This window comes from Hypanus sabinus, chromosome 12 (assembly GCF_030144855.1).
Source record: "Hypanus sabinus isolate sHypSab1 chromosome 12, sHypSab1.hap1, whole genome shotgun sequence".
NCBI classification, from domain to species: domain Eukaryota; kingdom Metazoa; phylum Chordata; class Chondrichthyes; order Myliobatiformes; family Dasyatidae; genus Hypanus; species Hypanus sabinus.
Genome location: NC_082717.1, coordinates 28,923,323 through 28,939,855, shown reverse-complemented (window position 1 = coordinate 28,939,855; position 16,533 = coordinate 28,923,323). Strand labels below are relative to the sequence as shown.

The following is a 16,533-nucleotide window of genomic DNA, read 5'->3' as shown; positions in this document are numbered from 1 at the left end:
GAAAGAATATTCCACGCTTGTACTCTTAGATTCCAGATGAGGACTCACGAGAACACTTGATCAAAAGTCACTACATGATGAGAGTGGCAGAGCTGACATCACAGCTTCAGATAGCAGATAGCAAGTCGGTGCATTTTCATGCAGAGGTAAAATTAATGTAATAGGTTCTTGGTGTTGAACATTTAATCAATTTTGTTCGAAGTGAAAGATTTTATTTCAGCTAGTGGAAAAAAATGTGAACATGTTGCACAAGAATTCAGATTCAATGAGTTTGCATTTTGTAATAAAGAAAGAACCTATATTTGTATAAAGCAATTCAAGACTTCATTTTTTCCACTCTTTATCTTATTGCTATAGTTTGTTCTCCCACTCATTCTATTATCTCCTTTTATTATCACATCCAAGATGTAAGCCTTGAGCTTACACACTTGTTTGTTGTTTTCTCTAGTTTGTCTCCTTCTCATGCCCACTCCAGTACCAAAGTATGCACTGAACAATCTTGTTTTCTGACCTTGCTTCCACAACTAGCCAGCTGGTGGTGGTGTGGCATCAGCGCTGGACTTTGAAGCAAAGTTCGAATCCAGCCAGCTCCCGTGCACGCTTTCTATCCATGCTGGGTTGAGCTTTGAGCTAGCAACTCGGCCTTGTAAAAATAAGAAAGCCTGCTAAAAAAAATGCTGTCATGACGGCGTCCCAATGACTCTGCTTGGAGTTAAGGGCTTTCTTCTCTTCTTCTTCCACAACTATCATTTCTTTTCCTGCTTTCTCCCTGTATCCTTTCTTGCCCTGATTAATCAAAAATATATCATCCTTTGCCTTAAATATACCCAATGACTTGGCCTCCACAGCTGCCTATGGAAATGAATTCAACAGATTCAGCACTATCTGGCTAAAGAAATTCCTCTTCAATTCCATTCTGAAATGTCAGCCCTCTACTCTGAGGCAGTGTTCTCTGGTCTGAAACTCTCCCACCATAGGGAACACCCTCTCCACATTCACTCTTTTGAGGCCTTTCAACATTTGATAAGCTTCAAAGAGACAATTAATTCTGTCTCATTGCTTCTTTAGTTTTCGTTCATTGGGAATAATTTCATTTGGTTTTCTTAGCTAGTTAACCATACTCACTATCTTTGCATTCCCCAAAAATGTATTCTGATCTCCTTTCTATTCTCTTCAGCAAAATCATACAAAAATACTCTGTCATTCCACTGATTACAGCTACATCTGCTCATATCCAACTTGTTTCCTCCATCATCGAATACACTAATGACACCCACTTTGCCTCACACCCTATATCCTTAACTGTTCCATTGCCTTGGAAATATTAAAATTGCTTATCTGTCATTCAGCACTGGATAAGTAAAGATTGTCTACAACAAATAGTTTAAAAGATCAAAGTTGATGTCTTAATTACCTGTTGCAATCTATTCCCTAACTCCTGACTTCATTCTTGTTAGAAATAATTCAAAACAGATCCACAAACTTTGAAGCCTTGATATCATGTTCATCTGAGATGTTCAATAACACCCACCACACTCTTATTTTCAATACCTTAATGCCACCTTTGGCCAGCTCCACCTTCATCTGAAGTGCTCTTCCCTGCCTTTGTTAGATCATGCCTCACTATTCCAATAAGCTACCAGTTATCTTGTCCAATTCTGCCCTCTGCAGACTGGGTAATTCAAAATTGTGTTCCAACATGCACAAAGTCTCATGTAACTGTTCTTGCTGACCTACATTCTATCCCAGTTACACAACCACTTGATATAAAGATTCTTACCTTGTTTTCAACAATATTCATGGCTTTACCCCCCTTCTCTCACCTCTTCCAGCATTAGTTTTCTGTTCTTCCAGCTTTGGTGTCTTGATCTTCCAAATCTAATAGTTCTGTCATTTCAGATCATGCTTTAAGTTGCCAGTTGCTTGAGTGCTGGTGTTCTATTTCCATTTTTCACCTTTTGATTACATGGCTTGATATTTCCTTATTTATCAGTGTCAAGTTTTGTCTCAGCAGTGGCTTAATTGGTAGCAATGCCATTTGAAACTAAAGAGCTTGGGCTTGAGTTAAATCAGAGAAAACTATTACACCAACATGAGACACTCACCTGCAAGGCTGAACATATACTTGAATCCTTTCCTCTGTTTTCCTGATAATCTCTTCCCATGATAAAGTCTCTTTGATCATCTCTGCTGACACCCCTTGAGAAACTGTGGTTCCTGACCACTGTAAGTGGGGGAGTCGTATTTTGGTTCACGATGAGGCCCTGTATCAGTAGCACACTGTAGCGAAAGGAGTGCATAACCTAATATTAATAATAATATTCTACCCCGCTGTACCTGCCACAATCTGTCCTATCTGTGGAAGACTCTGAATCCTGTTCATTGGCTTCATTATACTCTTTTGTGGCATAGAAATTCCAGAAATTGACCATATACAACAATAGGTTTAACCATCTACTCCTTGTATTTAATGGCATTACTATTGCCAATTTTCCAGTATCAAAATCCTAGGTTCAGCAGTGACCAGATTCAGCATGACCAGAAGTTCAACTGGGCCGCTGCATAAGTACACTGGATTTGACGACATTTCTGTGATTTGCCTAGTAGCACTCCAGACCTCTTTCATCATTTGTAAAATGCAAGTCCAGAGTGATAAAATACTTGTTCTTTGCCTGTATAAGTCCAGCTCTGACAATTCTCGTAAAGCTCATAAAATCTCATCCAGTACCAAACAGCTCCATTGAATGGAACTACAGTGTGTATCCACTATAAGATGCAGTGACCTTACTCACTATGGCAACATTTGCCAAACCCATGACTTCTACCACCAAGAAGGATAAGGGTTTAAACTCATTTATTTTCCACCATGTATATTCCAACATGAAGTCACACACTATCCTGACTTGGAAATACCTCTATTTTTTCAACGCTATATGCTCTAAATCATGGAACTCTATCAAATAACCCTTTACCAGCAGTCCAACTCTCAACAACAATTTGAGAGTAATTAACAGTGTTTAATAAATGCTGTTATTGACAGCGACACCCAGTATCTGAAAAATGAATGAAATAGTTCAGTTTTTTGGGCATGATGCTAATTTGGAGTGTCACCTGAAGTTCTAGTAAGTTTCAAAGAAGGTGCTAATTTAAGAGAGCAAGTGTGTTATTCTGCATGTTCTAAATAATGTTTATCTCTTCGTTTACATCATAAACAGAATACCAATTTATAATTCTATGATTGCTGTGATTTGTACATCATAATGGAGTGACTTTAGAGCTCTGAAAGATACTCCAGGTTGTGTACCCCTTATCCCAAATTCCAAAATCCAAAAGCCTCCAAAATCTTTTTTTGAGCACTGGCATGATGTTACAATTTGAAAATTCCACAAGGCGTTGGGAAGGCTCCAGGCAATGTGTAGGTCTCTGCATCACAAGCATTTTGGAGAAGTTACCTCATATGTAATGAAAATAAATTAATGAAAAATAGAAAAACATAGCATAAAGCGAAAGATAAAGATTTTGTTGATGTATTGAAAGAAAGGATTCGCTAGCGTCTGAATGAACATATACCGCTTAATGGCATGTTGATCATGAAATAAGCAAAGATCTATCATGATGAACTGAAAATTGAAAGTGATTGTGAATATTCAGCAGGCTGGTTGCAAAAATTTAAGCCACGGCACTCAATTTTTAAAGATTTAAAAATTTTAAAGATTGTCACTGATGAAAATCTAACACCAGAACAAGTCTACAATGCTGATTGTTTTTATTCCTTACCAATAAATATAAAGTAAAATACAAATACAGTGCACTGTAACCGTTTAATCAAAACACAACATTATAGGCGGAGTCTGAAAGCCTGCTGTTGGTTGCTGTTGTTCATTGGCAGATTCAAGTATTCTCCAAATGCTTATGTGCTGCTTTTGTTACTCTGCACACATCATATTTTTGTTATTTTAATGGGTTGTAATAGTTCTTACAGTTAAGTACATATGTGTGATGAACAAGTGTAAGACAAAGACTGCTGACTGGTAGCTCATAAATTCTGAGTTGAAAATAATGGCAATCACAGACTGTCTCATTAAATATTCCAAAATCTGAAAAAGTCTGAAATCTGAAACACCTCCAGCTACAAGCATTTTGGGTAAGGGATACTCAACCTGTACGTAAATTTTAAAATAATACTTTCCAGATGTGTTATGAGGTACCTTAACTCCATTGTGCTCTAGCAAATGCTACAGTTTGCAAAGTATACATGCTTTCTGGTTACACAGGTACCATGGTGATGCTAATTCCCTGGAATGAGAGCACCAATGGAATCAGCAACTGAAGCAAAAAATTATGTCGATATTTTACCGTAGATGCTGCTGTACTGGACACTTATCACAAACCTCTGCTTTCTAAGCTGTTGCATTGGGAACCTGATTGAGAACAGAGTCCTCTGCCATCACTCTTGCAGCTGTAAGATGGTGTTGCAGACTTCCTTTTGGACTTCTCAACACAGAATCCTACCTGTAACAGATCCACAGATTTACTGTGTGAGATTGGAAGCACTGATACAGAATTATTGTTGTCTTAAATTTGTAGTGCCGAGCCCTTGCTAAACGCTTAGCACTTGCAGAGAAGTCCAGAGAAGCCCTCTCAGAAGAAGTAAAAGTTGCCAATCAGAACATTGTGCGATTGCAGGTAAGAAAGAAATAGAAGCCTCTGTAAATTTTATGGCTAACTACAACAGCAAGTGATCTTTGTGTACGTTTTGTTACCTGGATGTGTGTATTTGTGGATTAAACTGTGGAGTATTATTTCTAATAGTCCTGACGAAGGGTCTCGGCCCGAAACGTCGACAGCACTTCTCCCTATAGATGCTGTGTTCTACCAGCATTTTGTGTGTGTTGTTGTTTGAATTTCCAGCATCTGCAGATTTCCTCGTGTTTGCTGGAGTATTATTTCTAAATAGTTACAGTGAAGGAGGTGGTTTCTCACATCATTGAATCTGTGCCAAATCCTTGCTGTGCAATCCAACAGCCACATTTCCCTACTCATCATACTAATTGCCAGTAAAAAGAAACCACTCTGCCCATCATCTTTGCTCCCCCATAAATGAGAGTGTAGCTGATTTGATTATAAACTCATTCTGTATTCCTGTCTAGTCTTGGACCTATCCTCCCCCAACCTCTCCACTCCCCCCACCCCCCCCATCAAGGATCTATCTAATTCTGCTTTTAAAATATTCAAAGGCTCTGCTTCCACTGCCCTTTACTGAACATTATTCCCTTGATTTTGGTATCCTCTGACAGGAAACTAACATCTCAACTCTTTAAGTGGAAGACCCTTGTATTAAAATGACCCCTTTCCCCAGATTCTCCCACAAGTGAAAACATCTTTGTATTCACCCTGTCAGGGCCACACAGAAATTTGTTTCAATTCGAGTTGTTGTTCACTGCTCTAAACTGCAGCAGATATAAACTGTAGCAAATACATAACATGTTATAATCTAGAGTAAAAAGAATACAAACTGCCAGAGGAACTCATCAGGTCAGTTTGTATCTGTGGAGGCAGAGGGACGGTTGACATTTTGGGTTGAGATCCTGAAACAAATTGTTCTACATCTTTCTGTCAAAGTATCTCTTTTACCAGTCTGGAACTATATATGAGGCACACATTAACAATAATAAGATTATTTTCCAGTCTTGTTTTAACTTCATACTGAAAAAATTGCATGTTTATTTATTCCCAACCTTCTATTTTATCACAATATTTATATTTACAAATTTGCTAAATAAACTCTGTGTATCTAATCTTGAATAAAATATTTACACACTATTGGGGCACTGCTCCAAGGACTGGAACTCACTGGAAATTATCATCTGTCCATTCTTGCGTAATGGTCTTGCTTAATTTACATTCTCTCTCACCATTGGGCAAATTTCATATATCGTCCCTTTTTATCTTGGTATCAAAAAAAGGATATGGAGTTCTAAACAAACCTTGTCTAACATAACCTGCAGTTTCATATAATATACTATTTTTAGATCTAGTCCATGTGCATGCTCACATATGCACACATTTGCATAACTAACTTATTTTTAAGATGAGGTGAAACATCTCCAGTAACTCAAATTGTCAGGATGCATGTGCTCTTAAGCATTCAAATTTCCATCCAGCTTTTACAGTCAGCTGCATTTTTAAAATAAAAAAAATGACAGCTTCCATTTGAAATGCTAACCTAATTGAGTTCAACATTCAAAAACTAACTCATTGTGTTAGTGCAACTAACACAACTTTATATGGAATGGTGAAAGAAACAGGATTCCCCAATGTTTTGTAAGGGATCTCACACTTAAGTCCAGGATTATATTGAAAAATTGTAGGCGTGGGAAGTACTCAGCAGGCCCGGCAGTACTTCTGAGTGAAAAGAACAAATACCCTCGACTTACAATGTTTTTGTCTTTGGTCTGGGGTGTTGAATCTGTTTCCCTCTCTGACTGGGTGCTGCCTAGCTTGTTGAGTGTTTCCATCATCTTCCGTTTTTGTTTCATTCTGTTTTAGATATTGAAAGCTTGATTGGAAACATCCATAGATGAATAGAGAATTTGTGATAATTACCAATGAAACGCTGCAAAAACAGAAATTGTCATTAAATAGAAATAAATCACAAAAACTAAAGCTTTGGTGCATTAAGTTAGAATGATATTGATCATTTCATTCTTTTATGATGTATACAGTGTTGATTGATATCTAGTATTTTGGATGGGGCATTAGTTAAGTACGAAATAGAACCTTCCAACCTATCAAAAATTTGATATTTTTAAAATGATATTAACAGCAATTTTTAAGATTTTTTCCAATTATGGACAAGAATAAATGTAGATTTTAGTTATGTCAGGGTATTTTTCAAATATCAATGGTGGAACCTTTGAGAAAATATTTTGAAGCTAAAATAGCCGATAAATTAGAGTTTACATAAATGCTATCATACATTCTTATATACCAAAGCTGCCAACATAAACTTGAGTTGTGCCAGATTTGTACTCATTCTTAAATCCCAGTTTATTTTATCCACATTCTGATCAGTTCTCCACATAGATTGGAGTTTAAAGGTCAGAGTACCCATTGGGAAAATGTCCAGGTAGAAAGTGGGGATGACTTCAGGGTGAAGACAGAATGCCATTTGAAATGGGGTTGGGGAGTAGTGGACCTTGTTGGGTAGTATTGAAAATGTGGTGAGTGGAGGGATGCAAAGGATGAAAAGTTTTATTAATGATGTTTCTGATAAAGGGTCCGTGTGATAGCCAGTTTCTCAGAAGTACCTAACAACAGTTACTTTAGGAACAACTTAGTCTCCTGTGTGCTCCAGAAGATATTTTTATATGGAGTAACATCATCCCATGTGTTCCTGAGTTGGAAATCACAGAAGCAGAAGGATGCCTGGTTGAATTTCTAGATTAGAAAATTGCCTGAGAATGGTCATTATTGCATTTCCTCCAGGAAGAAAATCAAACTGTTTCTATTTTATGATTCAAATTTATGTGATTTGTAGTTGTAAATATCTGCTGAGCCTCCTTATTAATAAAGTAGGTGTCTACAACTGAATAGGGTCACAAGTTTCAGTCCTATTAGTATTTGTTATAGTAGTGCAACTTTCTGCATTTATGCACAGACCCAGAACGAAGACACAATGAAGGAAGACAGAAGTATACACAAAAACCAGAGTGCAAAATTCACTCCTCATGGCAGTTTATGCAATTCACCCAGCCGCAGTCTTTGTTGTGTTAATTTTCTGGAAATGTATCGAGTGTTTATAAACAATTAATTAATGTTTTTGAACAATATATTTTCAAGGAATACTTTCTGAATGTTCTGATATAATCTCTATGCAACATAGAATGAATTTAATAGGATCCATTTGTTACATGTGACTTTGGCTTCAGGAGAGGTGATTTTGAGGCAGGACAATATTTAATATGTTAATATTTAAATATTAGGATGAGCTGACTACAACAAAAAGAAGTTATGAAGATCAATTGAGTATGATGAGTGATCACCTCTGCAGCATAAATGAGACTTTATCAAAACAAAAGGAAGAAATTGACTCTCTTCGAATGGGCAGCAAGGTAAACCAGTGCACAATGGCTTGTTGGTTTCCTTTATTGTGTCTTTTGATCATTGAAGTTATTTTTCAGTTAGCTTGCTCAATGAACTGATAAACCACTACAAAATTGCAAATTTGATCCCAATATTAATGAATATAATACAGGTTGGCTTTAAGCCCTCATTGGGTAAACCTTGAATGTAATTCTGTACAAGGGTTTTACTGGGTTCTATTCTAAGGACTTCATTTCCCTTTGCTCTTTTTAAATTGCATAAACAATTAGATAACCCAATAGTTAAATATACTGTACGAATATGGTTTCAATTTCAGAATTTTTTGGCTTAAATCAATGTATTCTAGCAAGTCTTATTATATCTAACTATTCTTTATCCCTCTGTTATGTATCGAGCCTATTTGATTTGGAAAACTAAAGGTATTTCACAATTTTGTGATTTATTTTTGGATAATTGTTTCATGTCATTTGAGAATTATCTAACAATTATCATTTACCTAGATCTCATTTCTTTAGATATTTACAGGTTAGAAACTTTTTAAATACCGTCCTTCTTACTTCCCCGAACTTATACTCTACAGATAGTTTGGAAAAATTTTTAGATTTAAATCCCTTTCAGAACGGTGCAATAGCATCCATCAACAACATAATTATGAAAATTCATTCAGACGCATCTAATAAAATTAAAAACAATTGGGAAAGGGAACTTAAGCTTACCGTACCTATCAAAAAATTTATTTTTCAATTAGTTAACTCATCCTCTATATGTGCTAAACATTCGTTGATACAGTTCAAAGTATGAATCAGCTCGCTAAGGATAAATCAGCTTGCTATTATTCTCATATAAGTCCAGTATGTGACAGATGTCATTCTGAGACTGCTTCTTTAACTCATATGTTTTGGTCATGTTCCACTCTGAAAAAATATTGGGAAGATATTTTTGATATTTTCTCAACTGTTTTGAACATTGATTTACAACCTCATCTTATTACGGCAATTTTTGGTTTACCAGTGATGGAACCACACCATTTAACCTCTTCAGCGGGTCGGATGATTGCATTTCTCACATTAATGGCTAAGAGATTGATTTTGCTGAATTGGAAGGAGATTAATCCTCCCACGACATTTCATTGGTTTTCTCAAACTATGTTATGTTTAAACTTAGGAGAAATCAGAAGTGTTAAATACGACCCTTCTATTACATTTGATCAGACTTGGAGGCCTTTTATTCAATTCTTTTATATGATGTGATTTGACCTCTTTCCAAACCTATTCTTGTGTTAATATATGTAGGGAAGTTCGGAGCTGGTGACACTAATGGTCCTGGTTTTTTTTGATGCTATAAACAGCCCATGTTCTGTTCTTTTCTTAGTTCTTTCTGTATTGGTTAGTTTAGTTTTTTTGGGGGTATATATTTTTCTCTTTTTTTTTTGGATATGTTAATCCTTTTTTGTGAACTCTACATTTGTATTTGAACATTTTTGGGAGGTTTATTATCTTTGTATTAACTGAATGTATAATTATATACATTATCTATTAACAATGTTATCTCAATAATTGTGTAGCAATACTATGTATATCCACTATTTTGATATTAATAAAAAGATGGAAAAAGAAAGGTTAGATACTGAATTCGGCAACATCGGAGTGAACATGTGTCACTTAACGGCACGCTGATCATGAAACAAGCAAAGATCTATCATGATGAACTGAAAGTTGATGTTAGAAACTTTATTGATCTCAAAGGGAATTACAGTGTCACAGTAGCATTACAAGTGCACAGATATACAAATATTAGAAGAGAAGTAAGAAAGAATTTTTAAAAAATCAGTCACCTCAAACAGTCTGACAAGAGAGTCATCACTTCCCCGGCTATATGTCGACTCTTTATAGAGCCTAATGGTAGAGACCAAGAATGACCTCATATAGTGCTCTTTGGAGCATCGTAGTTGTCTTAGTTTATTACTAAAAGTGCTCCTCTGTTGAGCCAAGGCAGGCAGAGGGTGAGAAACATTGTCCAGATTTTCTGTAGGGTCCTTTGTTCTACCACAGCCTCCAGTGTAATCACTTTGACTCCTGTAACAGAGCCAGCTTTTCTAATCAGTTTATTGAGCCTGTTGGCATCATCTGTGTTGATGCCATTGCCCCAGCACTCCACCACATAGAAGATTGTACTGGCAACAATAGACTGGTAGAACATGTTAAGGAGAGACCTGCATACTCCAAAGAACCTCTGTCTCCTCAGGAAGTAGCCCTTCTTATACACAGCCTCTGTGTTGGTGCTCCACGCAAGTCTGTCATACAGGTGCACCCCCAGCTACTTGTAGCTCCTCACCATCCATAGTTACAGGGAGCAGTGCAGGCTTAGTCTTCCTAAAGTCTATCACCATCTCCTTTGTCTTACTAATGCTGAGCTGCAGATGATTCAGCTTGCACCATTTGACAAAGCCCTCCAACAGGGCCCTGTATTCATCCTCCCATCCTCTCTTTATACTATTGCTGGGTCATCGGAGAATTTCTACAGATGACCTGACTCGGTATTGTATCTATAGTCTGACGAATACATGGTAAGCGAGAAGGGAGCCAATACAGTCCCCTGTTGGGGCCCCAGTCCTGCTTATAGCTAAATCTGATACACTTCTCTGAAACTGCACTAACTGGTCTGCCAGTCGGGTAGTCCATTATCCAGCATAAATACCAACCTGCATTGAACGGAGCATTCCCCAGCAATGAGGGCTCTACCGTATTGAAGACACATGAGAAATCAAAAAACATGGTCTTCTCAGTGCTGCTCTGCTTATCTAAATAAAAGTAGGCTCTGTTCAGCAGCTAGATGACAGAACCATCGACTCCAATGTGCTCCTGGTAGGCAAACTGCAGGGGATCGAGGGCTGATCTGACCAGAGGTTGGATGTGAGCCAGGACCAGTTTCTCTAGGGTCTTCATGATGTGTGAGGTCAGGGCTACTGAATGGTAGTTATTGAAGACTTTTGATTGGCCCTTCTTGTGTACCTGAAGCACAAAGGATATTTTCCACACAGGCAGGACCCTTTCTAGGCTGAGACACAGATTGGAGAACTCCACACAGTTGCCGAATACACTCCTTTAGGGCCTTCAGGTTCACACCATTTGGTCCCAATGCTTTGCCATGCCTTGGTTTCCCCAGAGCCCTTCTCACCTGCTCAGTAGTGAACTTTCTACAAGGGCATGATTGAGAGCATCCTGATTGGCTGCATCACTGCTTGGTATGGGAACTGTACTTCCTTCAATTTCAGGACTTTGCAGAGAGTGGTGCGGAAACCCAGCGCATCTGTAGATGTGAATTTCCTACTATTCAGGACATTTACAAAGACAGGTGTGTAAAAGGGGGCCTGAAGGATCATGGGGGACCCAATCGGTTTCAGTTGCTACCATCCAGGAAACGGTAGTGCAACACTAAAGCCAGGACTAACAGGCTCCAGGACAACTTCTTCCACCAGGCCATCAGACTGATTAATTCATACTGATACAATTGTATTTCTGTGTTATATTGACTGTCCTGTTATAGATACTATTCAGTATAAATCACTATAAATTGCACATTTAGATGGAGATGTAATGTAGATTTTTACTCATGTATATGAAGGACGCAAGTAATGAAGTCGATTCAATATTCAGCAGGCTGGTTGCAGAAATTTAAGTAAAAAAATATGGCAGTAGATTTTTAAAGATTTAAAAAATTTTAAAGGTAAAGTCAGCCCTCCTTATCCGCGGGGGGATTGGTTCCAGGACCCCCTGCAGATACCAAAAAACGCGGATGCTCAAGTCCCCTATTTAACCTGTGTCAGTGCAGTGGTCTTTAGGACCCAGCAGAACCCTGGACCTTATTTAACCTGTCTCAGTGCAGTGACTTTAGGACCCAGTGCAGCTCTAAATCCGCAGTGTTTCTGTTCACAAAAATAATAACAATCACGATTGAAAATAAAGTGGAAGTAATAAAGCGATTGGAAGGAGGTGAAACGCCATCAGTCATTGGAAAAGCATTAGGTTACAGTTGGTCAACGATCGGAACAATTTTAATGGAGCATGTGAAAGGCCCTGCCCCAATGAAAGCTACAATGATTACTAAACAACGCAGTGGTTAAATTATTGAAATACATAGGTTTCTTAAGTGTTTTATATGTATAGAAAGGTAAAATATATACTATATATTAAGACAAACGTTTGACTAACTGACGCTAAATAATACCGTATGTACCTGTTCCGACTTCAAATCCAACTTAAAGACGGACTCAGGAACAGAATTCATTCATAACCCGGGGACAGCCTGTACTTTTAAATTATCTCTAGATTATTTATAATACCTAATACAATGTAAATGCTATGTAAATAGTTGTTATACTGTATTGTTTAGGGAATAATGACAAGAAAAAGTAGTCTGTACATGCTCAAACAATGAGTGCTGGACAGAGAGCTTACAGGTTTCCCTGATCCGCAGTTGGTTGAATCAGCGCATGTGGAATCCACGGATAAAGAGGGCTGACTGTAAAGCATCTGCTGATCACAAAGCAGCAGAGAAATTAATAGAAGTTTGCGAAGATCGCCACTGATGAAAATCTAACACCAGAATAATTTTACAATGCTGATTGCTTTATATTTTACCTAAAAATTAAAAAAAAGTAAAATACAAATAATGTACTGTAACCTTTTAATCAAATCATGGCATTGATGGTGGAGACTGAAAGCCTGCTGTTGTTTGTTGTTATTCAGCAGCTGATTCGGGTATTCTTCTAATACTGCTCTGCTGGTTTTGTTACCCTGCACACATTATATTTTCATTATATTAATGGTATGTAATAATTTTTATTGTTAAGTACATATGTGTGATGAACAAGTTGAAGACAAAGACTGCTTACCAGTTGCACCTAAATTGAGTCGGAAATGATGCTGATCCCAAGCTGTCTCATTCTATATTTAAAAATCTGAAACACTTCCGGCCCAAGCGTTTCAGATAAGGGGTCCTCAGTCTGTACTTGCAAATTTAATACAACATTCTGCAGTAATGCATAGAAGTTTGTACTTGATCAAATAAGCTAAGACTTTTTGCAGACTAATTTGGCCATATTATTATGGTCCCATTCCTTTTGAGTTTCTTAGAAATTCTTCTACCAGCACCAGTCTAATTATGTATTTTCTGTTTCAAATCTGATCTTATTTCTCATCTACAAATTGCTTGGCATTCTTCATTCTTGAGGAATGATGACAATGATAGAGTGGTGCTTAACATTTGAAAAGCTTACATGCTGGGAGAGTTTCTGGTCTAAGAGCCGATAAGAATCTGTTTTGATTTAGTGCAGTTTTTAACATGGTAAATCCACAGAAAATATTAGTGCACGGGTAGAGGAGAATGGCTTCTGCCATGCATATGAGTAGACTAGGAAAAAGCTGGAAAAGTAGATAAATAGGAACCTTGACAGTTTCTTGGAGCAGCATCAACTTCATACAAACCAGTGACAAATTGCTGAGGGACTGGAGATAAATTTGTAGAGCAGTATCTGGGTTGCACAAGTCACCCTGTTTCTATAGTTCTATAGTTTTCAAAAATTATTGTAGCACAGAAGGAGGTCCAAATATGCCATTGGGTCTCTGGCTTTTTGCATATTGGATCCAGTTGGACTTTTTAAAAATGGTGCAGGTTCTGGAGGTACAACCATCAACTGGGCTCTTTTTTTTTGTAATATGATTAAGAAAATGTGTGTAAGGGAAATTAAATATTTTTAGCTTGAATGTTGAAAATTTACAGATAAAGCAGCTAAACAATGAATAAACTCTTCTTGGGCTTCCAGCTAGGTGTGGGTATTGATTTTAATTGTCATTTCTGTGACAAACTCTGTCATCTTCATCAGCTATGATGCCTGCATTTTGCATCATGCGGCATCATCCCTGACAAAGATGGCAGAGTTTGTTATCGAAACGTTGGTTATAATTGATATCTGTACCTGGCTGGAAGCCTGAGAAGAGTTTATTTGTCATATACACCTGGAAAGCACTAGATAATTTTTCAGCTAAACAATGTTTATACAAACTGATGTTAATCAGAAGCAACTTTTGATTTAATTCATTTGGCTTTTAGCTTGTATTTTTTCTTCCAGTTGGCTAAAATGTCTTTTTTTTTGAGTGGCCTTGCATTAATTTTTACCTGGCATTGCAACTTAATTGCAGGTTGTGAAATCTTGACAAAAGCACTAGAAACTAGAGCATGCATAGGCCAAGAGGCTCCTCAAACCTACTCTGCCATTCAGTATGATCATGGCGAATCCATGCTGGCCTCAAACCATCTTCTGTGCCATTTCCCATAACCTCCAGTTCCTTGATCCTTAATGTTCATCTATCCCTACTTTAAAAATATTAAATGATTTGACTTCCACCACCCTCGGCAGAGAATTGAATAAATTCATTACCCTCTGATGACAGAAATTTCTGCACAGCTCAGTTGTAAATAACCAGCTTCTTATTTTGTTGCTGTTACTCTCCCGCAAGTGAAAGCATTTCAATGACTGCCTGGTCAAACAGAATTGTGTATATTTAAGTAAAGTTGCCCATCATTAACCCTCAGGGAATCTAGACCCATTCTGTCTATCCTGTTTTGATAAGGTATAAACATGTAAATTGTAGCTTACTGTACCTTCTGTAGCGAGTCAGCACCTGTCTGATATTTCCACTTGAATTGGGAATTGTTGGATGTGACATATTCCTGTAAAAAGGAAGTGAAGAAAATGCACAATTAATGTGCATAGCTTTGTTCTCAGCATTGAGCAGATTGACATGTTCTAAAATACTCAACTGACATTTGAAAAATATTTACTTTGTTATTACTAACACTCTTCATTGATCAACCATTTGTATTTTTATTCTGTCCTTCAGGGTAATGCTAAGAAAAACAGAAATCGATAATGCCTGAAGCATCATTCAACTGGAAGATTTATGCACAAAAGATGCAACCATTGTTTTCCACAAGAAAGTTTGATGCCAAATGAAGAATTGTAATGATTTCATTCTGGGAGTAAAGGTGTGTGATTATAGTGGAATTGTAGAGCTGAGAAATCAAAAAATTCTATCCACAGGATTTTTTTTTATATACCATTCCCTAAAATTTTAGGAACATATTCTGGCACTTAAGACCTATCCAAAAATGTACCTGTGAAATTTCCACCTACTATGTAATTTGTAATGGTAGCTTTTAAGTCATTTTATTTGTGTAAATCCATAAAGATGGTTTTGTACATTGAATTACGTGACAAACTGTGTGGTAATTACGTAACTATTTCTGAATTGAAAAATATCCAGCATATTGTGCCTGGCAGATGTTTTGTTTTCTTGAAATGTGGAGCACAACTATAACCTTTGTGGTTTACCTTGCTTTTCTTCTTGAGTGTCTGCAGACTGCTCATCCTGCAATTTTGTCCAATGACCCACAATGTTCTCCTGCTGTTTCCTCCCATTAACCCTACCCCCAAAGAACATCTGACTGCAAAAATCTATTTACGGAATAATGTTAATGGGAACGTAGTCAATAAAAAAGAACACTGTACTGCACATTTAGAGTTTTGCATTATTATACAACTGAAACACCAGCTTGTTCTGCATTTCTCAGCACTATTTAGATGAAAGGTGCATCCATGCAGCACCTTTTCACAACCTCTGACTAAAAAGCACTTTGGGACCTTTAATGAAATACCTTTTTGAAGTATAATTACTTACAGAATCTCAACCAATCTGAACACATTTCAAGAATGATGATATAGTGACTAGATACTTTTATTGTCGAATGATACAATTTTTGACCAAAACAATATCTTAATATTTATGCAGACTTTCACAGACAATATTTATTATCATAAAGTCATATAGCATGTAAAAACACCCTTTGGTACATCCATATGCACCAGTCCTGCACAAATCCCATTTTATTCTTCCTGTGTGCTTCCTTTGATAGTTTGGATTTTCATTTTCTACAACAGAAATTTATTCAAACAGAAGTATTGTTCCCTAGTCATTCATTAAGTACACATGCTGTGTAAAATAATTTACCCTGGAGTTATTTTAAAATTGCTTTTGTGTTTTAAATTGGTTAGTAATATATTTTCATTAAGTTAAATGTTTCTATTGATACATTTTAAAACCTAAATTAATTACTCTAGCAGTTTTATCTGCCTTGCTCCTCAATCTATTCCACTTTCTTCCTTCACGTAGCTAATTTGCTCATTCACTGAGTTACCTTGGATATGTCTAGTATGTCTAATATGTCACTGATTATAATTGGAAAAATTAATGTGATTTGGTCATCAGTGTATTTTCATTATTTCATATTGAATGAACACTGAATAGTAAGAATATTCAGTATGTTGTTGCATGCAGTAAAGACCTTTCAGGACCTAGGATAAGATCT

General features: G+C 37.0%; 1 protein-coding gene and 1 long non-coding RNA gene across 3 annotated transcripts in view; one reads left to right on the top strand and one right to left on the bottom strand.

Annotated features, from left to right (window-relative positions):
• Nucleotides 1–15,680, top strand: part of ppp1r21 (protein phosphatase 1, regulatory subunit 21) — a 113,844-nt gene extending 98,164 nt beyond the window's left edge. For both annotated transcript variants that reach the window (XM_059985694.1, XM_059985693.1), the window contains exons 19-22: nucleotides 30–146; nucleotides 4,588–4,686; nucleotides 7,986–8,114; nucleotides 15,009–15,680. In XM_059985694.1, the coding sequence (XP_059841677.1) occupies nucleotides 30–146; nucleotides 4,588–4,686; nucleotides 7,986–8,114; nucleotides 15,009–15,038 (375 nt within the window). In that variant the 3' untranslated portion in view covers nucleotides 15,039–15,680. The remainder of the gene's footprint in view (nucleotides 1–29; nucleotides 147–4,587; nucleotides 4,687–7,985; nucleotides 8,115–15,008) is intronic.
• Nucleotides 191–15,000, bottom strand: LOC132402730 (uncharacterized). The gene is made up of 3 exons (XR_009515050.1): nucleotides 14,770–15,000; nucleotides 6,438–6,616; nucleotides 191–4,512 (listed from the first exon to the last, which is right to left on the bottom strand). It is a non-coding gene; the product is annotated as an uncharacterized LOC132402730 (long non-coding RNA).
• Nucleotides 15,681–16,533: the final 853 nt, after the last annotated feature.